Source organism: Pantherophis guttatus, chromosome 7 (genome assembly GCF_059756535.1).
Source record: "Pantherophis guttatus breed Tessera chromosome 7, ASM5975653v1, whole genome shotgun sequence".
Taxonomy (NCBI): Eukaryota; Metazoa; Chordata; class Lepidosauria; order Squamata; family Colubridae; genus Pantherophis; species Pantherophis guttatus.
This window is the reverse complement of record NC_142069.1, coordinates 69,628,889-69,653,334: the sequence shown is the minus strand read 5'-3', so window position 1 is coordinate 69,653,334 and position 24,446 is coordinate 69,628,889. Positions and strand designations below refer to the sequence as shown.

The 24,446-nt window shown below is 41.5% G+C and overlaps 1 protein-coding gene across 2 annotated transcripts in view; it reads left to right on the top strand.

Moving 5' to 3' along the window:
- Positions 1–24,446, top strand: part of LOC117673621 (V-type proton ATPase subunit S1-like) — a 64,061-nt gene that overhangs the window by 9,575 nt on the left and 30,040 nt on the right. The window contains exons 1-4 of one of the 2 annotated variants that reach the window (XM_034431098.3): positions 9,208–9,444; positions 9,544–9,673; positions 9,768–9,833; positions 19,759–19,952. In XM_034431098.3, the coding sequence (XP_034286989.2) occupies positions 9,587–9,673; positions 9,768–9,833; positions 19,759–19,952 (347 nt within the window). In that variant the 5' untranslated portion in view covers positions 9,208–9,444; positions 9,544–9,586. Of the gene's footprint in view, positions 1–9,207; positions 9,445–9,543; positions 9,674–9,767; positions 9,834–19,758; positions 19,953–24,446 lie in introns of those variants that run through there. The other variant, XM_034431097.3, reaches the window with a different exon arrangement.

Below are 24,446 nucleotides of genomic sequence, written 5' to 3'. Positions count from 1 at the left end.
ATTTGGCCTAGAGAAATTTGCTACAGTAGCAAAAAGCAGAGTAAAATAGCCAACAGTAACTGAATTGAAATACCAAATAGCCAAACCATCAGGAACTATGGAGATTTGAGATTTTACAGTTGGAAAACATCAATTCTGGACAATGTGATTAATAAAGAAACATGACAGATTTCCTAAAGATAAAATGGAATGGTGGAAATACTATCAAAGTCATCAGTACATGAGCCATGCCTGTTACACGATACATTGCTGCAATTATTAACTGCACAAAAGCTGAACTGGACATTTTGGACTGAAAAACAAGAAAACTGATGACTATTCACTCTGCATTACATCCCCTTGGTGATATTGATAGTCTATACCTACCCTGCAGAAATGGAGGCAGAGGTTGACTTCAGGTCAAACAGTCAAAGAAGAAAAGCATGACTTGGCTAATTATATAAAAGGCAGCCAAGAAGAAGCTTGACGTAAGTAAAAATCGGAACTTGCTAAGTGTACAGGAAACAAAAAGAAATGAATATTGAAATACTGTAATACTGTAATAATAACACAGATAGAATGCTGGCAAAAAAAAAAAGCATTACATGGTCAGTTTCTACAAAAGATCAAGGGAAAAGTAGAAAAAAGATAAAATCTGGCAATGGCATTCAACTGGAACATTTAAAAAAACCTGAAGGTTTGATTTGGTCTGTACAAGAGCAAGCTATTTGAACCAATGCATTCAAGGCCAAAATTGAAAAATCATCAATGATTCAAAGTGCAGATTGCTCAAAGAAGCAAAAGAAAGAATGGATCATACACTCAGCACATGCAAGATTGCACAAACTGATTATAAGCAGTGACATAACACTGTCACCAAAATGATTCACTGGAACATTTGTAAAAATTATCATATGCCAGTAATGAAAAAACTGGTGGGAACAAATAATTGAAAAAATAGTTGAGAATGAATAAGGTTAAAATATTGTGGGGTTTCTGAATACAGACAGATAAAGCCTTAACTCATAATACATTAGATTTAACTATGGTTAAAAAGAAAGCCGTGGTAATTGATGTGAGGATACTAGGGAATACTAGAATAGAAGACAAAGAATTGGAGAAGATTACAAAGTAGTAATATCGGAAAATCAAAGAGGAAAGATAATGGCATAAACTGGCCATGGGTGTCATACCAAAGAATCCTGGACAGCACTTAGAAAATCTGTGTATTGACAAATTTTTCATCTATCAATTACATAAGACCACATTGCTTGGATCTGCACATATACTAAGCTGAAACATGGTGTGTATGAAGGCCAATACTATTTAAAAGAACCAGCAGCTGTGATTTCACATTGTTGTACAATAACATTATGTCATTATTGTCATAATGACTATTGTCTAACTAGTTGGTCAGGCAATATATAAACTATCAATACATGTTTGTCAAAAAGTATTATAGTGCTTTAAGACTGTATTGCATCATCCTGTATCCTGATTGGCTAAGCTCTGTAGCCAATGTACTTAAGGGGAAGCCTGAATCATGGCTTGTGAACACTACACCATTTTATCTGCTTATTTGCTGTTACTCTCTACCTGTTCTCTCTGTATGATCACTGTTTGATCATTGCTACTTGTTGCTTTCTACTATTTATTAATGTTTTAATACTGAACTTTTTCCTGTTTGAAACTCAAGAACTGTTTTATTGTGTAATGACAACAACTGGTAAGAAGACTTTGTACTTGGAATATCCCTGAATTGATATTTTAACTATCACCTTATCTGTGTATGACTTGGATTGTTATTGGACTTTGCTTTACTTTTTTCTAAAAAGTAAAAGACTACCACAACTCAGTGTGTCAGTATATTAACTGTGGTTATTCACTCTCAGCTGCTTTCATGTGCATACTCAAGGGGTACTCTGCTCAATAACCCATAACATCGGTTATGAGCCAAGAATATCCTTAACAATTATACAATAATAATAAAATATAGCCTCTACATGATATGGGAACAATTTTAAGAAAAAAAATGGTTAGAATATTCAGTGCTGCTCATGTGCCAGTTTATAGTGATGGCTACTTTTGGATCAAGACTGAAAGTGAAAAAATAAATTATTTTCAAAAACAATTTATTCTCCACTTCGACTCAATATGTGTCTGATGCATATGAGGTATTTAAAGACAAAGCAAAGCAATCCAATGAACACAAACTAATTGAGGAATTGCTTCATTTACAGAATTTTTGGGGGATGAAAAAAAGAGTGAAATCATAAGATGATATTTCATATCAATCTTAGGTTGCCATTCCGCTCTCCACTACCCCCCAAATTCCATGCTATAGTAGTGAATTGGGCTATCACACCACAAAAGGTGCTTCAGCAATGTTTTGACATTTTACCAAGGTGGTTATTTAGAATTCAACTTTAGAATTCAAATAGACAAGCCCTTGCCACATAACACCCATTGTTACCCTCTCCTTTCTCTTCTATTCTGCTGTCCCCAGGTACCGCCATGTCCACTATCCAGACGTTTTTGTCTTTCTTATCAAAAATTATTAAGACAGGCTTAACAATTTTTGATAAGAAAGACAAAAAAGTCTGGATAGTGGACATGGCGGTACCTGGAGACAGCAGAATAGAAGAGAAAGGAGTGGGTAACAAAATACAAATATCGGCAAATGGAAATAGAATGACTGTGACAAAAGAAAGCAAAGATAGAACTAACACTGATAGGTGCTTTGGGTGCAATCCCAAAACAATTGGAGCACCACTTGAACACAGTGGTGAAATCTAAATATTTTTACTACCGGTTCTGTGGACGTGGCTTGGTGGGCGTGGCTTGGTGGGCATGGCAGGAGAAGGATACTGCAAAATTCCCATTTCCATCCCACTCCAGGGAATGGATACTGCAAAATCCCCATTTCCTCTCCACTCCTCGGGGAAGGATATTGCAAAATCTCCATTCCCACTCCACTTTGGAGCCAGCCAGAGGTGGTATTTGCAGGTTCTCTGAATTACTCAAAATTTCCGCTTACGGTTCTCCAGAACCTGTCAGAACCTGCTGGATTTCATCCCTGCTTGAACACCATCAGCACTGACAAAATCTCCATTAGTCACTTGCAAAAGGCAGCTTTATTCAGAAGAGCTCACATCCTGCAACAATACCTCTAACAATATCAAACATTAACATCTGCCTACCCCAGGTCCTTAGAAGAACTCAATAGGTGGATACAAATGACAAATCCAGTTTGAACATCTGTCTGATTGTGTAACAAACCATAATAACAGTATAGCAATGGATAATCTCATTGATCCTTGGTGGTTGATATTGACCACTTTTTAGAAACCTTGGTCTAAATACCATAATAGAATGGAATGCCTTCTCTCACTTCATTGAAAGCAAACTTAGATTTTGCATATGGGAACTCTAAAAAGAAAAAAGGCAAAGCAGGAAGTGAAAGTGAATGCTTGCACCAGATGCTCTTGGAAACATGTTTTAAATCAAGTTCTGAACCTATCAAAAAAGTAGAACATAAAAAATAAAAAGGGATATATTTTAAAATATGATCTGCTTCCCAAATGTTTGGTATTACTGTAATCTTTAAGTGTAATGTTGTTATTTTCTTTTCCGGGTGCCTAATTAATTCTGATTCATGTTTCACGTATTATTTTAAAGTAACAGCAGAATATTTTAAACATTCTTTAAACATCCTGTATCAGGGAGTGTTTATTTCACAAAAATGTCAGCTTTTCACACAACATATTTAAAGTTATTTTAGATGGTTACTTATTTTACTGTAGAGTCATTTTAGATTGTTGTGCATTTATTTATTACCCTGTTCTGTTATATGCCATTTATTTCTTTAAACAAAACCAAAATAAGTTAATATAAGCTCTTTCTCATTATGTAATTTTATAATGTGAGCATTTCTAATTATCTAGTATAATTCTGCCAAATAAATAATCAATTACATGCATACTGAAATGCTGTAATTATAGGTAGCGCAATTAAACTGCAATCTTCAACTTAATTCCCCCAAAGTAAGTTGTTATAGAAGGACTGGATAATCATGGGCACACATGGCTTTTCTGAAGATTTTAAATTTAGTGGAGCTTATCTCAGATAACAAAGTTGCCTCACAATTAGGAGGCTGTGAGCTTGATCCTAGATAGCAGTAGATATTTGTCTCTTTGCGTGCAATGGGTAACTGTCTGCTGCAAACTCTACATAGACATCTGGAAGGGCATCCAGCCAGTAAACACCTGAGCTCCATTCAGTTGCCTCAACTCTACCCCAATGTAAGGGTTTGCAAGGTTATTAAAAGAAAAGAAAAATCCAGATAACAAAGGAGCCTCACTTCATTTATTCCATTTGAACAGAACCGCAGAAATGATTTCTTTGCATATATCTTCCACCTCATCCTTATATCCCTTTTTATTTCACAAGTTGGAGAGCAAGGGGTATTTCAAACCATTACCCGCTCCATTTCCTGATGTTGGAAATGAATTCAACCAAAAAGCATGGGTCAATGAAAACAAAGAGACTTTATTAAAAGAAAATAATAAAAACAATTTTGCAAAATAAGGTGGTATCCCAGCAGATCTCAACAAGGAGTTTGAGCAAGGAAGCCACACCTAAAGTTTTAAAAGCATTATATTTTATAGTTCCCTATCCCGACGCCCCTCCATGCCCCTCCTACATCGCAGCCAGTGACCGATCACAGCTAATCCAAAGCGCCTTTTAGAAAGAACATCATCTCTTTCTCTAAGTACATGTTCATCAACACCTCCCTATAACTACCCATAAAATATTTTGCAAACATGGCTCTTTCTTATCTCTATTGCCTTGGCATTAAAGAGTGGGTCTCTTTCTAACGGGCCTCAAACAAAAGAAGATCTATTCTAACACAACATTGTTACACATTGGTATGCTTTCAGAATGTTCTCCAATTATCTTAAAGCAGAATAATGTCTAACAAATTTACCAGAGTAGGAGAGCTGGAAGGGATCCTGCAGGTCATCCAGTCCAACCCCCTGAGCAAAACTGAATCTTCACTTATATGCATTTCTAACCTATATACCTACATACTATTTTATTTTTGAATTTTCTCATATCCTACACTAAGCATATCTGACAGCTTAAATACTCAAAGGGCAACTTGCAATATAACCAAGGGTGAATATCATATTTCTGATTTTGAGCAAACTATTGAACTCTTTCCTCCTTCTGCTGTTGCTCCGTTGATGTTGGATATTCATTTCAGCTCTGTAGTTTAGCCTGGCAGGTTTTGTAACCTATTAAAACCAAAATGCAATAAGCACCAAATTAGTAAGCCCAGCTGTAAAAGTTAAATGACTGAGGAGTCCAAGGGTTCTTTAGAAATAACATGTTAATGATTACTTGGGAAAGGAATCTGGGATTTCACCAGCCTGGCACACAGAATGGAATGGACCAAATTAGACATGAAGTTAAGTGGAAGGATGCAATTAATATTCTTTTTTAAAAAAATATAATATAGGCGAGTTGGATGTCCCTAGACATATGGAAAGGGAGAGATGAGTCCTTCCACATCTGCCAAATAGCTCAACAAAAATTTAAATCCATTCCCAAGCAGCTGTCTGCATTTGAAGGGATGACTCCATTGAAACTAAATTGAAATTTAGCTTGCATTATATAATTAAATAATTTCTCATGTATACTATCTACACTTCAGGTTGTTTCAGTCCCAGATTTCTTGAAAAATTCATTTTTCAAGAGTCATTTGAACTTTGATTGAATGAAGTAAGGAATAACATATTTCAAGAGAGACTGGATGCCAGGAGCCCATTTCATAGATGGACACTTTCCTGAAGAATGAGATGTTTCATCTATGCAGAGTTTCTAAGACAGGGGTATCAAACTAAGGCCTGGAGGCTGCATCCAGCCCATGGGGTACTTAGATCTGGCCTCCGGGGCTGCCTTGGAAAGAGCAAAGGACCGGCCTGCAGTGCTTCTGCCAGCGAAAATAGGCTCCCGAGTTCCATTTTCGGCTGCCACAGCCTCCTCTGCCAGTGAAACTCAGCCCTCCCGAGCTCCATTTTCACTGACAGAGGGTTGCAGGAGACTGTGGCAGCCGAAAATGGAGCTTGAGACCCTATTTTCGCTGGCAGAAGCACTGCGGGCCAGCACAGTCCCCCCTGACAGTAGTGACGTTAAGCTGGCCACAACATGCCACCCTGGCCAAGCCCACCCCAGCCTCCCAAGGTCAAACACAACCCTGATGCAGCCCTCAATGAAATCAAGTTTGACACCCCTGTTCTAAGGAGTGCAATCTAGACACCCTCCTTACCCCAGCACCAAGAGACTTAATTGTGTGTTGAAGATAGATCCCCACAACAGAATCCTCAGCTCCTGCCAACCTGCTGCTGAAACTAGATCAAAGTGATCTGGCAAGAAAGGATTTTTTTTTATTATCAGAAAACACAGCACAATCTCCTATGCAAACATTCTGATTTGCACAGCAGTGTCAAAGGAAGATCAAAACCTTCATGGTTCCAGCTGAGCCAGTGTAGGACTGTCCCCTCCCATTCAGCCATGAGGATTTGTACCTCTGGGACCATTTCTGCTTTCGCTGCCAGAGAGATCAGAAGCTCCTTGGCAACCAAAGTTTGCTTTGTTTCTTTTAGGCTTAGGTAGGAATAGCAATCTTCAAGAAAATATTCCAAAAGTTTATTGTTCCTACAACAGTAGCCTCCAGTTCAAGGAAGTCCAACAAGAAGCACAAACAGGAGCATTGGAACTATCTTTATTATAGGTAAAGGTTCCCCTCGCACATATGTGCTAGTCGTTCCCGACTCTAGGGGGCAGTGCTCATCTCCGTTTCAAAGCCGAAGAGCCAGTGCTGTATGAAGACGTCTCCGTGGTCGGAGACGCCTTCATGTGGTCATGTGGCTGGCATGACTAAATGCCAAAGGCTCACAGTACACTGCTACCTTCCCACCAAAGGTGGTCCCTATTTTTTCTACTTCCATTTTTTATGTGCTTTTGAACTGCTACGTTGGCAGAAGTTGGGACAAGTAATGGGAGTTCACCCCATTATGCAACACTAGGGATTCAAACCGCTGAACTGCTGATCTTTCGATTGACAAGCTCAGCGTCTTAGCCACTGAACCACCACGTCCCTATCTATATTATAGGGTTACATTAAACAGAATCTTGCAAGTGAAGTATTTCTCCCCTTCTTTCTTTCCATTCTCCAGAAAACTAGGCTGTGTTTTTTCTGAAATGCTTCCTATACTTTATCCCCACATACAGAATTGTTACCTAGGCTACAAATATTCCTCCTGTCTCCCAAGATCATTCCCATATGCGATCATACCTCCAGTTCTTGGATTTTCTTTCTGTTTCATCAGATGTTGAGCTTTCCTGAACAGGAGAAGGATCTTGGGAGATCCATCACCCTCTCTAATTCTCCCTGCACTTGTCCTTATCTTAATGCTTTCCCACATAGCAACCTCTAATAGCTACCACTCCATTCTTATCTGAGGACAGCAATTTTGCTAGTCTTGTTTTGGAGGCTGCAAGCTATGTGGGAGCAACTTTTCAAAACAGTGCAATTTTCTTAAGTTGTCAGAAGTTGCAGAGAAAAACCAAGGAAATGATGGTGTCCATGGAAGTTCAAACTGGTCAGAACAAAAAGCATATGTGATGTAGAACTGACTACCCAACAAACAATCATTTTATACTTCTAATCTTGTTGTTTTCTCAGCTCTTTGAAGCTCCTTCATAGCAATAGCAATAGCAATAGCTCTTAGATTTATATACTGCTTCACAGTGCTTTTACAGCCCTCTCTAAGTGGTTTACAGAGTCAGCATATTGCCCCCAACAATCTGGGTCCTCATTTTACCCACCTCGGAAGGCTGGAAGGCTGGTGAGATTCGATCTGCCAAATTGCAGGCAGCTGGCAGTCAGCAAAAGTAGCCTGCAGTACTGCATTCTAACCACTGCGCCACTACGGCTCTTCACATTTCTTTCATTCTGGAAGGGTGGAATGGCAACATTCTGAATCACGGGGCCACATAAGAATAAGGCATTAAGTCCAATATATAGATATGAGTTTCTTTTCCAATTTTTGTGAGTAGGATTGTCTACTTGTTCATATCTCATACATGGTAGTCTAAAAATGAAGTGATGTGTCTCTCTTTCAGAAGCTTTTAGGACAAACATAGTTGCCAAAGCATGCATTAAGCTGAAGAAGGCAGGAAAGTATTAAAAACAGACTCAAACTGGTTCCTCTCCAATTCCCTAGAGCAGGGGTGTCAAACTCACAGCGTCACAGCGGCGTCATGTGATGTATCGGGACCTTTTCCCCCTTCACTAAACTGGGCGGGGGCGGGGTCAACATGTGACGCATCCGGCCCGCAGGCCATGAGTTTGACACCACTGCCCCATAGTATAAGAAAGAGAGAAGGAGAGAAACACAGAAAAACCTGCAAGATTCTATTATTGTACACCAGAGGTGGGGAACTATGGCCTCTTTATGACTTGTGGACTTCAACTCCCAGAATTCTAGAGGCAGCCATGGACCAGGAATTCTGGGAGTTGAAATACATAAGTCAAAAACGGGCCATAATGCCCCACCCTGCTGTAGACAATCTAAAAGAAAGATAGTTTCGATCTTCCTATGAATGTTCCTATGGAGTCTGTTTCCTGATCCAGTCCATTCCAGAGGGCCGACAGCCCTGCATTTGTGGTTCTGAAATCTAAGATATGCATAGAGGAAATTACTCATTCATATACTCCTTTCTCCTTAGAGCAGCAAAAATGGATAAACTAGGTAGGTGTATGAACAGGAACCATGGAACAAAACAGCACTTTAATTTTGAAAAAGAGATTCTTCCATATCAACTTTTAATTGCATACTTGCTTATTTAATTGAATTTTATAGAGTACCCAGATAGTGCTAATTCTCCAATCCTCTTCAATTTTTCCAGCACAGAAAATGGCTAAGAAACAAAAATTAGATGTGTTTTTATGTTGGCTGTGCTAAGTCTCTCACCTGAAATATACATATAGAGTTAGGAACAGGTGGGGGATAGACAAGAGGGGCAAATGTTGACATGGATGTTGCAACATCTTCCTGCAAATGACACAAATTGGGTATACCTAACCTGATATCATGATGTCACTGAAGCAAGTTGACTATTGTGTTGGCATCATTATTCCCAGTTTGTCATTTTGATGTCACAGTTTGTAAATGATGACCGTGGAAGCACCTTACTCAGTCTTGGTTATTTTACAGTGACATTGCTCTGAGTATAAAAATGAATAGGGGCTTCATATATGCCATCTTGAATCCTTGGAATAAAGGCAGCACAATATAAGAATTATCAATTAATTAACTCAGCCCTAAAATATGAAAAGTAACAATCAAAGATTTATGTCTGATGGACAGATGATGGATTTTAACATAACATCTCAAGGTAGCTTGAACTATAGGTAGCCTGCTTTTCTCTAGAAAGTAGCTGCCATGCAATCATTTGTTCCTATAATTTTTTTTCATAATTCAATTTCTTTTTTAGATCTCTCCATGGCTTGGCAAAGACTTTACACGAAGGACATATTATGTCGAGGGACAAGTTATATTTATTACTGAAAGATACAGTTCTGGGTCCAGAGCCCACAAATATTGTCTTGTTTCTTCAAGATACAGTAAGTATGACTCTGCTTATGTATATTAGAGCTTGTATAGGATACAACAACACGGCATCTCTCTAATAATCTCTACCACCTCTCTGTTTTTCAGCTTAGCATGGAATACTTCACACGATACAACAACTTCGGAAATGAGTCACCATTTCACAATGTTCAGGCAAGCATAATTATTCCATCTGGCATTTCCCAGCAGTTTTAAGAAATAAAACCAAATAGGCATGCTTAAAAGAAATGGCAGAAGGATCTTTTTAATTCCAGAAACAGGTTGAAAGCTCTTTCAAACTTGATAAGGAAAAATTTCTGTAATTCCATAGTATATGGAAGAACATTTGAAGTTATTCAGAATTTATAGTTCATTCTGCCTGTTGGTCCCAGGAATGGAAATTAGGGGTCAATCAAGGGTGGACTGCTGGGGGTTTACAGGGGTTCGGGAGAACCTCTAGCTAAGATTCTGTATGGTTCAGAGAACCCCCAAATCCCACTCCTGGCTGGCCCCTCCCACCCCACCCCACCCCACCCCTCCCAGGAGTCCCCACGTGGCAGGTAAGTTCAGGGCATGTGCAGAGGCTCAGGGAGGGTGAAAAACGGGTTTACCAGAAGTTCAGGGAGGGCCTCCGGAGCCTGGGGAGGCTGTTTTCGCCTTCCCAGAGGCTCAAGGAAAGCCTCCGGAACCCGGGGAGGGCAACACCCCCCCCCCACCGTGGTACAGGAGGCTAACTAGCCATACCCACCAAGGCCACACCCACCAAGCAACTGGGCAGAGAACCCCTTGCTAAAATTTTTGAAGCCCACCCCTAGGGTCAACCCATTCTCAGTTCCTTTAGTGATTTTCTCAAAGTCCAATTATGAATACAAGTCAAAATATAAACCCTACAATGCTTTCAGAAGTTGTTTTCTGAAGGAGGTTCTTTTAAATCTAAGAAGTTCTTTTTCCTGGTAAAGTTCTTTTTTATACATATATATTAAAATTTCAGAAAACATTTCCCATTTTGATTCTTTAAAATGAAATCTATAGTTGAGTACTCTTGATTAATATTAATTACTTAATGAATCTCCTATTATAACATGGTGGACCAAATAAAGAATAATAATGAATAATAAGAATACTGTTCCTGCAAAATGTTTGAGTGCTTGGTACCATAAGCATGCAGTTACATATGTTGTGATATGGATACTCATGGAAGTTAGCAATGTCTTGTCCAATTAAGTAGGGGTATATTAAGCCCTCTGGTATACATTTTCCACCCTATTTACAGTATTCATTGACATTAGCCATATTTAGTGATAGCTTATTTTAATGGCTAATTGAGGGAAGGAGCTATGCATTATTTATGTCCATTAAGCTGGAGAGTTCCTGCCCACAATGATTGATGTCACTTACATAATTACATGCTTGTACCAATGAGGTAAGCATAATTATTTACATAATACTTTCATTGTGCAAATGAAGTTAATCAAAACAGAAAAAGGATCAATTCAATGCCAATTCCATTCTATTGAAATCCTGTAAACTGAGGTTTCACAGTTCTTATGTCAGGAGTATGGGGCAGCCTACATAATACAAAGAAAAGAATGCATTTTTTTTTTTTGCAATAAGTAAACACTGGCTTTAAAAACATCACTAATGTTGTCAGATGTTGTAGCTGAGGATCAGTAGCTGTTTATGCAGCTATTCTTGCACTGATTTGATTTCTTTTTCCAAAAAAATTGGATATTAAAATTGAATAGCATCTCTCTGTATTGTGCTCCATTAATCAGTCAACAATACTTTGCCCTTTTGAATATTCTTTTTTTTAATAAGAAGATATTTATTTATTTATTTATTTATTTATTTATTTATTTATTTATTTATTTATTTAAATTTTTATTCCGCCCTTCTCCTGCTGGACTCAGGGCGGTGAACAGCCAAGAATAAAAAACATCCAATACAAAATTTAAAATTATTAAAAAAAATTAAATAAATTTGGCCCAGATTTAAAACATCCCAACTAAAATCTGTTACAATTAAAATATCTAAGGGGGGGGGTTTACGCCAGCCCAGCTTGGTGAAATAGAAAAGTTTTAAGGTCACGGTGAAAAGCACGGAGATCTGGTATCCTAAGTATCTCCAGGGGCAGGTTGTTCCAGAGGGCAGGTGCTGCCACAGAGAAGGCCCTCCCCCTGGGGGTCGTCAGCCAACATTGCCTGGCTGATGGCATCCTGAGGAGTCCCTCTCTGTGGGAGCGAACTGGCCGGTGGGAGGGTATCGGTGGCAGAAGGCGGTCCCATAAGTACCCAGGCCCTGTGCCATGGAGTGCTTTAAAGGTGGTAACCAACACCTTGAAGCGTACCCAGAAGACCACTGGGAGCCAATGCAGCTCGTGCAGGAAGGGTGTCACATGGGAGCGGCCCATCGCTCCCATAATCCCCCGCGCGGCCGCATTCTGCACCAGTTGGAGCCTCTGGGTGCTCCTCAAAGGGACCCCAGTAGTCCAGGCGGGAAGTGATGAGAGCCTGAGTGACTGTGCGTAAGGAGTCCCGATCCAGAAAAGGACGCAACTGGTGAATCAGGCAAACCTGATGAAAAGCCCCCCTGGCCACGGCCGTCATATGCTCTTCTAAAGACAGCCGGGCATCCAGGAGGACGCCCAAGTTGCAAGCCCTCTCTGAGGGGGCCAGTAACTCGCCCCCAATAACCAGCAATGGCACCATCTGGCTATATCAGGACGCCGGAAGCCACAGCCACTCGGTCTTGGAAGGGTTGAGTCGAAGCCTGTTTCTCCCCATCCAGACCCGCACAGCCTCCAGGCACCAGGACATCACTTCAAGGGCATCATTGGGATGGCCTGGGGTGGAGTTGTACAGCTGAGTATCATCAGTGTACTGATGGAACTCCATCCGAAAACCACAGATGATCTCACCCAGCAGCTTCACATAAATATTGAACAGAAGGGGTGAGAGGACTGACCCCTGCAGTACCCCACAAACAAGGTGCCTTGGGGTCGACCGCCAACACCGACTGCGACCGGTCCGAGAGATAGGAGGAGAACCACCATAGGATGGTGCCCCCCACCCCTAACCTCTCTAACCGGCGCAGCATGATACCATGGTCAATGGTATCAAAAGCCACTGAGAGATCTAACAGGACTAGGATAAACCCCTATCCCGAGCCCTCCAGAGATCATCCACCAACGCGACCAATACCGTTTCCGTGCTGTGCCCAGGCCTGAAGCCGGACTGGAATGGATCTAGATAGACAGCTTCATCCAGGTACTGAGGAAGCTGTCGCGCCACCACACTCTCAACAACCTTCGCCACAAAGCGAAGGTTGGAGACCGGACGATAGTTAGCCAAAACAGCCAGATCCAGAGAGGGCTTCTTGAGGAGGGGCCTCACCACCACCTCTTTCAAGGCAGACAGCAAGACACCCTCACTCAAAGAAGCGTTAATAATCCCCTGGAGCCAGCCTCGTGTAACCTCCCGGGAGGCCAGCACCAACCAGGAGGGACACGGGCCCAATAAACATGTGGTTGCGTTCAGCCGTCCCAGTATCCTGTCCACGTCCTCGGGAGCAACAGGATCGAACTCTTCCCAAATGACATTCTCAAGACTGGCCTCTATCATCCCGTCTGTACCTACCCAGTCAGAGACCAAGCCTTCCCGAATCTGAGTGATTTTGTCGTGCAGATACTGGACAAAATCCTCAGCCTGACCTATAAGGGCTCCTCCCGCGCTCCCAGATGGAGGAGGGAGCGGGTCACCCTAAACAGGGCGGCTGGGCGGTTATCTGCCGATGCGATAAGAGCGGAAAAATAGTTACATTTTGCCGCTTTTATTGCCACTAGGTAAGTCTTAATATGAGATCTTACCAGTGTTCGGTCAGATTCGGAACGGCTAGACCTCCAGCTGCTTTCCAGGCATCTTCTCCGGTGCTTCATCTCCCTCAGCTCCTGATACTGATTACAGTATCAAAGCAATTTACTAAATTACAATCACTGTATGCTAAATACTTCAGAATTATAGATGGATTCAGGGACACTAGTAAATCCCATGATTGACCCAACCATTTGGCAGTTGTCTTATACAGCTGATCCTGAGAAGTGACAGCTGGATTTTGGAGGAAAAAAAATTGGTCATAAAGTAGGTGAAGGCCCTGTCCCAATGACAATATTGAAGAAAGATTCATATATGTTTTCCTATTCACTTTATGAAAGGAGAGGACAAATGTGCATTACTCATTTGTTCACTATTTTTACCTGGAAGCAATAATTATGAAAAGGAGTAGATATTGCTAGTTTTTCTCTTGCCCATGTCCAGTTACATGGTGATCATTGCTCTTGCCTGCACACCACTTGGTGGTTTATAGATGGCAAACAAATGGATGAAATAAATTATTAAAAATAAGTGACAAGTGGTAAGCCACTGAAGCATGTATCTGTCTGTATAGGTCAGTTCTTGCATTTTGCCAATGCCAAAGGTATAATGTCCTGGCTCTGTGCCTTATATAGTAATTGATCTTGTTCAAAAGAAAATATATATTTGGGTAATATTTTTAATCCATTCAGTTACATAATTTTCCCTGAAGTTGAATAAAGAGATTTGTACAAAAATATGTTACAGTTTAAGAATCAGATAGTACATAGATGATGTTAAAAAATATATAAATAAAATATTTGAGAACAGTAGCAATGCTAATTATCAGCTAGTTTATCATGAGGATGCTCCCAACAGCTATTGCCTAAGAGGGAACAGATGGTTTTTAGATTTACTTTTAGCAAATGATGTTAATGACTGTGTGTTCTAGAAAATGTATCTCAAATGATTTAATTGGCTTCCCTTTGGGTAGAAATAAGAGTCACTAATGTAGCACTGGATGTATAAATTGGCTCAAGAATTGATAAATGTTCTTATTAGCATCTAAACATTTGCTTGCTAAATTTGATTAAACCCATATGATGATCATTATCATATGGAAGATAGGCTTAAAATACAGAAGGATCTTGACAGACTTGAAGATTGGGCGCAATCTAACAAAATGAAATTCAATGGAGAAAAAAGTAAGGTTCTACATTTAGGCAAGAAAAACAAAATGCACAGGTACAGTATATGCCACTGTACCTTGCTCAATAGTGGTGACTGTGAGAGGGATCTTGGAGTCCTAGTGGACAATCACTTAAATATGAGCCAGCAGTGTGCTGCAGCTGTCAAAAAAGCCAATATATTTCTAGGCTGCATCAAGACGGATAGAACCATGATCACATGAAGTGTTAATACCACTTTATAATGCCTTGGTAAGGCCACATTTGGAATACTGCATTCAATTTTGGTCACCATGATGTAAAAAAGATGTGGAGACTCTACAAAGAGTGCAGAGAAGAGCAACAAAGATGATTAGGGGACTCGAGGATAAAACATATAAAGAATGGTTGCTGGAACTGGATATGTCTAGCCTTATGAAAAGAAGGACTAGGAGTGACATGATAGCAGTGTTCCGATATCTCAGGGGTTACCACAAAGAAGAGGGAGTCAAATTATTCTCCAAAGCACTTGAGGGTAGAACAAGAAGCAATGGGTGGAAACTAATCAAGGAGAGAAGCAACCTAGAATTAAGGAGAAATTTCCTGACAGTTAGAACAATTAATCAGTGGAACAACTTGCCTTCTGAAGTTGTAAATGTTTCAACACTGGAAGTTTTAAAGAAGAGATTAGATAACAATTTGTCTGAAGTGGTGTAGGATTTCCTGCCTAAGAAGGGGGTTGGACTAGAAGACCTCCAAGGTCCCTTCAACTCTGTTATTCTGTTCTGTTCTGTTATTATGATGTAGATAGGCAGATTGATTCATATTTTCTCTGCTGAATTTTAACAGGAGAGATAACACAGCTCTTGTTTTCCAAATGGTAGGGGAAAACCAAAAAACCTGGAGTGGCTTGTCAGAGCTGAAAAAAAAAAATACAGTAAAGCAACAAGAGAAAATTACCATTAAAATCTAGCAGGGGGTTAGAATAAATCAGCATTCAACGAGTCAGTTCACTTTTAAAAATAAGAATCAAATTAAAAGAAAAAAATACTTTGAAAAGTGCAGTTGAAAGCCAAGGTTTGTTTAAAAATAGAAACAGCTGAGAGGAAAGATGGAGACTGGGACTCTCTGATTGCCACACCAGGAATTACAACCTCAAGGATTCCTCTTCTCAGGAGTGCCCACAGTTGTCAAAGAGTCATCTTGGGTCATTCCTAGATGCTCCCATTTAATTTAGGGAGCTGGGTGCCAAGGAACCCACTTTGGCAACAAAACCAGCTGTTCATTGGCAGGAGAAGCAAATCCCTCCTACTGCTCAGCATGCTATCTTGAAGGGAACATTTCTGTTGATTTAAATAAAATAAACTCTCATTTTTCCATAATGAAATTAATCCAAATTTTGACTTGCACAGAACTGATTTCATATTGGAAAGAAGAAATTCAGCAGAGATGCCTTTTTGAGGCCAATGTTTGGCAAAATCATAAGTAAAAATGAACATTTTCTAATACCACTTTGCATTCCAGCCAAAATTTATCAATTTCTATTATTATTATTATTATTATTATTATTATTATTATTATTATTATTATTATTTATTGGTTAATCTTTAGTGAGATTCACAGCCTTTGAGGCTGGTTAATAGCTCAGCAGCTCAAGTCCTAACCAAGGACCTAGGAACTGTTAAGTTATCGTCGGAGGATGTAAGCTGTTCCGAGTAAGGTGGTTTTTTGTAGAGTCAAAATGTTCAAGTCCGGCAAATTTAGAATTTCTAAATAGCGGGGTAGCCCTTTGGGTATTGCTCCGAGGGCTCCAATTACAATCGGGACAACACACGATTTCTTTTTCCACAGTCGCTCAACTTCAATTTGTAAGTCCCGGTACTTTGTGATTTTTTCTTGCTGCTTATCTTCAATTCGTGCATCACCAGGTATTGCAATGTCAATGAACCATACTTTTTTCTTTTCAACTATTGTTATGTCAGGTGTGTTGTGGACCAAGTGCCTGTCAGTCTGAATCCTAAAGTCCCACAAGATCTTGAGTTTCTCATTCTCTAAAACTTTCTCAACCTGATGTTCCCAGTGGTTTTTGCTGTACTCAAATCCAAACTTCTGGCACAATTTCCAGTGAATGATTTTAGCAACACGGTCATGGCGTTGTAGGTAGTCAGTTTGTGAAATTTTGCTGTGAAAATTATTATTATTATTATTATTATTATTATTATTATTATTAATTTTATTTGTCAAGTATGTATTAGATAATATATATAAGTATAAGCATGAATTGAATACATAAAATGAATACAAATAAAGGGAACATTAGGACAGGGATGGTAGGCACGCTGGTGCTTTTATGCACGCTCCTTACAGACCTCTTAAGAATGGGGTGAGGTCAACAGTAGCCATTCTAAGGTTAAAATTTGGGGGGTTTGGGGATGAAACCACAGAGTCAGGTAGTGCATTCCAGGCATTGACCACTCTGTTGCTGAAGTCATATTTTCTGCAATCGAGTTTGGTGTGGTTTACTTTAAGTTTGTATCTGTTGTGTACTCATGTATTGTTGTGGTTGAAGCTGAAGTAGTCATTGACAGGTAGGACATTTTAGCAGATAATTGTACGAGCTACACTTAGGTCATACCGAAGGCAGCGTAGTTCTAAATTTTCTAAGCCCAGAATTTCAAGTCTGGTGACATAATGTATTTTGTTGCAAGCAGAGGAGTGGAGGACTCTTCTTGTGAAATATTTCTGGACACTCTCAGTTGTATTAATGACCGATATGCAGTGCGGGTTCCAGGCAGATGAGCTGTATTCAAGAATTGGTCTAGCAAATGTTTTGTATGCTCTGGTTAGTAGTGTAATATTACTGGAGAAAAAGCTACGCAAGATAAGGTTTACAACTCTTAATGCCTTTTTGGCGATGTTGATACAGTGGGCTTTGGCACTTAGATCATTAGATATGAGTACTCCAAGGTCCTTGACAGAGTCAGGGTGATCTACAAGGTCGTGTCCACTCAGCTTGTATTTTGTGTTCTGATTCTTTCTGCCAATGTGTAAGACAGAGCATTTGTTGGTTGAGATTTGGAGTTGCCAATTGTTTGACCATTCCGACACAAAGTCAAGGTCTTTTTGAAGGGTAGCAGCATTGTCGGTGGTGTTAAATAGTTTTATATCATCGGCGAAGAGAACGCAGTTGCTTATAATATGATCACAAAGGTCATTTATGTATAGTATGAAGAGTGTTGGTCTTAGAACGCTGTCTTGGGGGACACCACTATTAACAGGTGCAGGATTTGATAGGGCGCTCCCTATTTTGACCACTTGTTATCTGTTTGACAAGAACACAGCTACCCAGTTGTGTAGGAATCTGGAGATGCTATAGGATTTTAGTTTTAGAAGTAGTTTGTCATGTACCACTGAATCAAAGGCTTTTCAGAAGTCAATGTAAATTTTATCTATTCCTGTTGTAGTGTTTTACATGCTGTATATTCTTTTCACCTTAAGCAGTATAGATGTGAAAATGATATATGTTAATAACTGATTGTTCATAACTATGTACTTTCATAGAGAGTTGGCTATGACAGGATAAACTCATGTTTTGCAAAAAGTTCTGCAGATGGGAATATTCACAGAGTATAGTGAAAAACCTCAAGATGGCAACTGCAATAATATAGTTAAAATTCTGTGTTTGATGTGCATTGGCATCTTGACATTTTTCACCACAACCTCGAGACAGCCCTGGGAACAGAAAGTACTGTATAATTTTTAAATTTTGTTTCATTTATTTATCCTGCCTATATTATTTTTGTAAGGAATTCTAGGTGGCAAACATATCTAATACTCCTTCCTTCTCCTATTTTCCCCACAATAATAATCCTGTGAGGAGGGTTGGACTGAGAGTGACTGATCCCAAGTCATCAATCTGGCGTTCATATTTCTTGGCTATTTTCATTTTCATTCCTGTCTCCTTAAGAAGAGTAGCAATAGCAATAGCTTTCAGACTTACCATATTTTTTGGAGTATAAGATGCACCTGAGTATAAAACGCAGCTTAGTTTTTAGGGAGGAAAATAGGGGGGGGGGAAATCTGCCTACCAGGTATTCATCTGGCTAGTGTCCTTAGTCTGGTCAGCTTCAGCACATTAGTTTGCTGGTTTTGAGTGCACGCTTTTTTATCCCCTGCTAAAGCACAACTGATCTTTGGAAAGAGAAGCAATGAGAAAAGCAGGCAAGCACAGAGATTGCTTCATTTGCTAGCACCTTGTTAGGGCTGAAAAAAAGCTTCTAAAGCACAGCTGAGTCGGAGGGAGCAGGCAAAGCCTGAAGGGTCGCTTCTCTGGGAAAAAAAGCTTCTAAAGAACAGCTGAGAGTCGGAGGGAGCAGGCAAAGCACGGAAGATCGCTAGTGCCTCATTAGGGCTGAAAAAAAGCTTCGAAAAAGACACTTCTTATACTCTGAAAAATATGGTATATACCATTTCATAGTGCTTTACAGCCCTCTCTCTTTTACAGTGTCAGCATATTGTTCCCAAAAGTCTGGGTCATTTTACCGACCTAGGAAGGATGGAAGGCCGAGTCAACCTTGAGCCAAACATTTTGGCTCAAGGTTGACTTGGTTCGAACATTTCATTTAAGGGATAAGTGAAAAAAAAATTATCATTTACACATGTGAGCCGTTCACTCAGTGTTACAGTTTGGTCATCAAGTATGAGTATAGCCATGAATTTACTGGCAGGGCATTAGCAGCTCTCAAAAGATCCCATCTGTTACCATATTACATATCAATGCTTCTTACTTCTTGGTAGGTTGGTTGCAAAACAGCCGGTTTCATACCTACTTATTTCCAAAACATGTAAGACATTATCAATATTGAACTTTTTCCTTGTTGTTTTCCACAAGGTGATTTTCATTACTGGGTTGTTTGCGTAATGAAATTGCTTGTCAAATGCTTATTGAAGGTAATAGAATTTATTTTGCATAATGGAAACTATAAAAGACTGTAATCAAAGCTGATCAGAGTATAAAAAGCAATCACCCCCTTAAGGTCTTTAATTATCTACCTCATAATTAACTTCTATTTGTATTTACTGCAGGAGCTTCTTGAGACTTCATCATCTTCATTGGTTTTGCCAGCAGTTGACTGTCATGCTGTCAGTCATTTTTCAGGCCACCTCCAGAAGACTCTGAACTGGAACTTGGTAAATGTAGACAGCCCTGACATATCAAAGCTAAGAGTGAATATCTCCAGACCCAATTTATTTGAGATAAACCTACCACCAATCAGAAGGTATGAACTCTCATAAGGACTAGACATTTATTTTATTTATTTTATTTATTTTATTTATTTTATTTATTTTATTTATTTTATTTATTTTATTTATTTTATTTATTTTATTTATTTTATTTATTTTATTTATTTTATTTATTTTATTTATTTTATTCAATTTTTATACCGCCCTTCTCCCGAAGGACTCAGGGCGGTGTACAGCCAAGAATAAAACCCAGAACTATATGAAAGTTAAAAGACAATTTAAAAATATTAAATAATTTGGCCGAAAGAGTTAAAATAGAAACCACCCGTTAAAATAGCATTTAGGCCAGCCCTGCTTGGTGAAACAATAGCGTTTTGAGGGTGCGGCGAAAGGTGCAAAGGTTCCATAAAGCATCTGTGAAGTTTCTTAAATAGTAGGTCTTATGTAAGAATAATGTCAATTGAAAAGGAGTTATAATCAGTAATGTATTTTCCGTAGATACAGGAAGATCCAACAGCCAAAGATTCTCCTATATTATTTTGAGATGCACACAAGTCCTTCCAAATTTTAAAAGAATACATAGATGGAATGATGGGAGCAAACTTGTAAAGTATCAGAAGGGAGCATTCTGCTTCCCAATAGTGAGGAATATAATCATAGTGAAAGTGGGTTTCCTTGGTACAGGTAGTCCTTGACTTAAAACAATTCACTTAGTGACCATTTGAAGGTACAATGGCACTGAAAAAGTGACATGACCATTTTTCACACTTATGACCATTGTAACATCTCCATGGTCATGTGATTTACATTCGGTTGCTTGACAACTGACTTACATTTATGATAGTTATAGTATCCCATGGTCATGTAAACACCTTTTGCAATCTTCTGACAAGCAAAGTCAATAGGGAAACCAGATTCACTTAACAACTAATTTAACAACTGCTGTGATTCACTTAACAAATGTGGCAAGAAACGTCGTAAAATGGGGCAAAACTTTTTATTTATTTATTTATTTATTTATTTATTTATTTATTTATTTATTTATTTATTTTATTAGATTTTTATACCGCCCTTCTCCTACTGGACTCAGGGCAGTGAACAGCCAAGACTAAAAGCATCACATACAAAATTTAAGATTAATTTTAAAAGAATTAAACAAGTTTTGGCTCAATATAAAATTTAAAACACCCAACTAAAATCAATTAATAATTAAAAATGTCTAAGGGGTGGGGGGTCAAGCCAGCCCAGCTTGATGAAATAAAAAAGTTTTAAGGGCATGGCGAAAAGAACAGAGATCTGGGATCCTACGTATCTCCAGGGACAGGTTGTTCCAAAGGAAAGGTGCTGCCACAGAGAAGGCCCTCCCCCTGGGGGTCGCCAGCTGACATTGCCTGGCTGACAGCACCCTGAGGAGTCCCTCTCTGTGGGAGCGTACTGGCTGGTGGGAGGCTATCGGTGGCAGAAGGCGGTCCCGTAAGTACCCAGGCCCTAAGCCATGGAGCGCTTTAAAGGTGGTAACTTGAAGCGCACCCGGAAGACCACCGGGAGCCAATGCAGCTTGCTCAGGAGAGGTGTCACATGGGAGCACCCCATCGCTCCCATAATCCCCCGTGCGGCCGCATTCTGCACCAGTTGGAGCCTCCGGATGCTCCTCAAGGGGAGCCCCATGTAGAGAGCATTGCAGTAGTCCAGGCGGGAAGTGATGAGAGCCTGAGTGACTGTGCGTAAGGAGTCCCGATCCAGAAAGGGACGCAACTGGTAATCAGGCAAACCTGATAAAAAGCCCCCCTGGCCACAGCCATCATATGCTCTTCTAAAGACAGCCGTGCATCCAGGAGGACGCCCAAGTTGCGAGCCCTCTCCATGGGGGCCAGTAACTCGCCCCCAATAGCCAGCAATGACACCTTCTGGCTATTTCGGGACGCCGGAAGCCACAGCCATTCGGTCTTGGAAGGGTTGAGTCAGAGCCTATTTCTCCCCATCCAGACCCGCACGGCCTCCAGGCACTGGGACATCACTTCAAGGGCATCATTGGGATGGCCTGGGGTCGAGATGTACAGCTGGGTATCATCAGCGTACTGATGGAACTCCAGCCCAAAACCACAGATGATCTGACCCAGCGGCTTCACATAAATGTTGAACAGGAGGGGTGAGAGGACCAACTCCTGTGGCACCCCACAGACAAGGTGCCTCGGGGTCAACCTCTGCCCTCCTGCCAACACCGACTGTGATCGGTCCGAGAGATAGGAGGAGAACCACTGTAAAACGGTGCCCCCCACCCCCAGCCCCTCCAACTAGTGCAGCGTGATACTATGGTCGATGGTATCAAAAGCCGCTGAGAGATGTAACAGGTCTAGGATAAACCCCTATCCCAAGCCCTCCAGAGATCATCCACCAATGCAACCAATGCCATTTCTGTGCTGTGCCCAGGCCTGAAGCCAGACTGGAGCGGATCTAGATAGACAGCTTCATCCAGGCACCGCGGAAGCTGTCACGCCACCACACTCTCAACAACCTTCACCACAAAGCGAAGGTTGGAGACTGGACGGTAGTTAGCCAAAACAGCCGGATCCAGGGAGGGCTTCTTAAGGAGGGGCCTCACCACTGCCTCTTTCAAGGCAGAAGGCAAGACACCCTCACTCAGAGAAGCGTTAATAATCCCCTGGAGCCAGCCTCGTGTAACCTCCCGGGAGGCCAGCACCAACCAGGAGGGACACGGGTCCAATAAGCATGTGGTCGCATTCAGACATCCCAGAATCCTGTCCATGTCCTCGGGAGCCACAGGGTCAAACTCCTCCCAAATGACATTCTGAAGACCTGCCTCCATCATCCCGCCTGTACCTACCCAGTCAGAGACCAAGCCTTCCCGAATCTGAGTGATTTTATCATGCAGATATTGCACACAATCCTCAGCCTGACCCTGCAAGGGATCCTCCCGCGCTCCCAGATGGAGAAGGGAGTGGGTCACTCTAAACAGGGTGACTGGGCAGTTATCTGCAGATGTGACAAGAGCGGAAAAATAGTTACATTTTGCCCGTTTTATCGCCACTAGGTAGGTCTTAATATGAGACCTCACCAGTGTTCGGTCAGATTCGGAACGGCTGGTCCTCCAACCACTCTCCAGGTGTCTTTTCCGGTGCTTCATCTCTCTCAGCTCCTCAGAGAACCAAGGAGCCAGGTAAACTCGGCAATGGGTCAGAGGCCGCAAAGGCAAGACTCGGTCCAAAGCGCCAGCGGCTGCCCTGTCCCAGGCAGCCACCAGCTCTTCAGCCGAGCCATGAGTCAGAGCCTCAGGAAATGGCCCAAGCTCTGTCTGGAACCTATCAGGATCCATCAGGCGCCTGGGGCAGAACCACCTAGTCTGTTCCGCCTCCTTGCGGTGGGGTGTGGTGGTTAGAAAGTCAAGCCTAAGAAGGGAATGATCTGACCATGACAAGGGCTCAGTCACTATCTCCCCTATCTCAAGATCATTCATCCACTGACCAGAGACAAAAATCAAGTCCAGAGTGTGTCCTCCCATGTGAATGGGTCCATGAATTAATTGGGTCAGTTCCATGGCCGTCATGGAAGCCATGAACTCCCGGGCCGCCTCAGATGCTTTGCTGACAAATGGCAAGTTGAAGTCCCCCATGACCATAAGCCTGGGGGTCTCCACCACCACTTCAGCAATCACGTTGAGCAGCTCGGGCAGGCTGCCGACACGTGGTAGGTAGCCAGGTACGTGATCAGCAAGCCCATCTGCCTCCCATGTCCCCACTTCACAAGGAGTGGGGTCACATCCAGCTATCTGAGGTACAGTGGCCTCTCTTGGAACAAGTCCTTCCTTTACAAGAACCGTCACTCCCCCGCCCCTCCCCTGGGACCTCAGCTGATGGAATGCATAGAAACCTGGTGGGCACATCTCAACAAGGGGAACCCCCCTCCTGGCCCAACCAGGTCTCCATAATACCCACCAGGTCTGACCCCCCGCCTCCTGAACCAGATCACAAATGAGGGGGGCTTTATTTACCAGGGACCTGGTGTTGCACAACATCAACCGAAGGCCCGGGGCCTGAGGGCCTGCACAACCCGGGGAACGAGAAGAGCATTGAGGGCTGGGGCATGCTACCGCTCACAAACAGCGGGGGCGTGCCCCCACGACAGGATATGGCCCCCTGCTCCCACCATATCTGCCCCTCCCACCCACAGTTCTGATGAAAAAACCCTCATTGGTACAAACTCTAGCCCCCTCTTCGACCCCCAATCCTGCACCCTCTAAGCCGTGCCCACCCAGCCCGACCAGACTCCCCCCCGTGGGTTTACCCCCAAACCCGACAAACAACCTCCCCCCTCCCAGACCCTCTTAAAATACGAGATAAAAATTTAGCTAAAAAAACCCACAACCCACTCCTCACTGCATGCCACCTTTCTGGGTTCCAAAACCCTTCATCGAGGTAGGCCCTCGATAGCGTAGAGGGTCAAATCTGCGAGAGGGGGGAATCTCGCAGACCAAGAAGTTCAGTCCTAGAGTACATCTGAGGGACTTTACA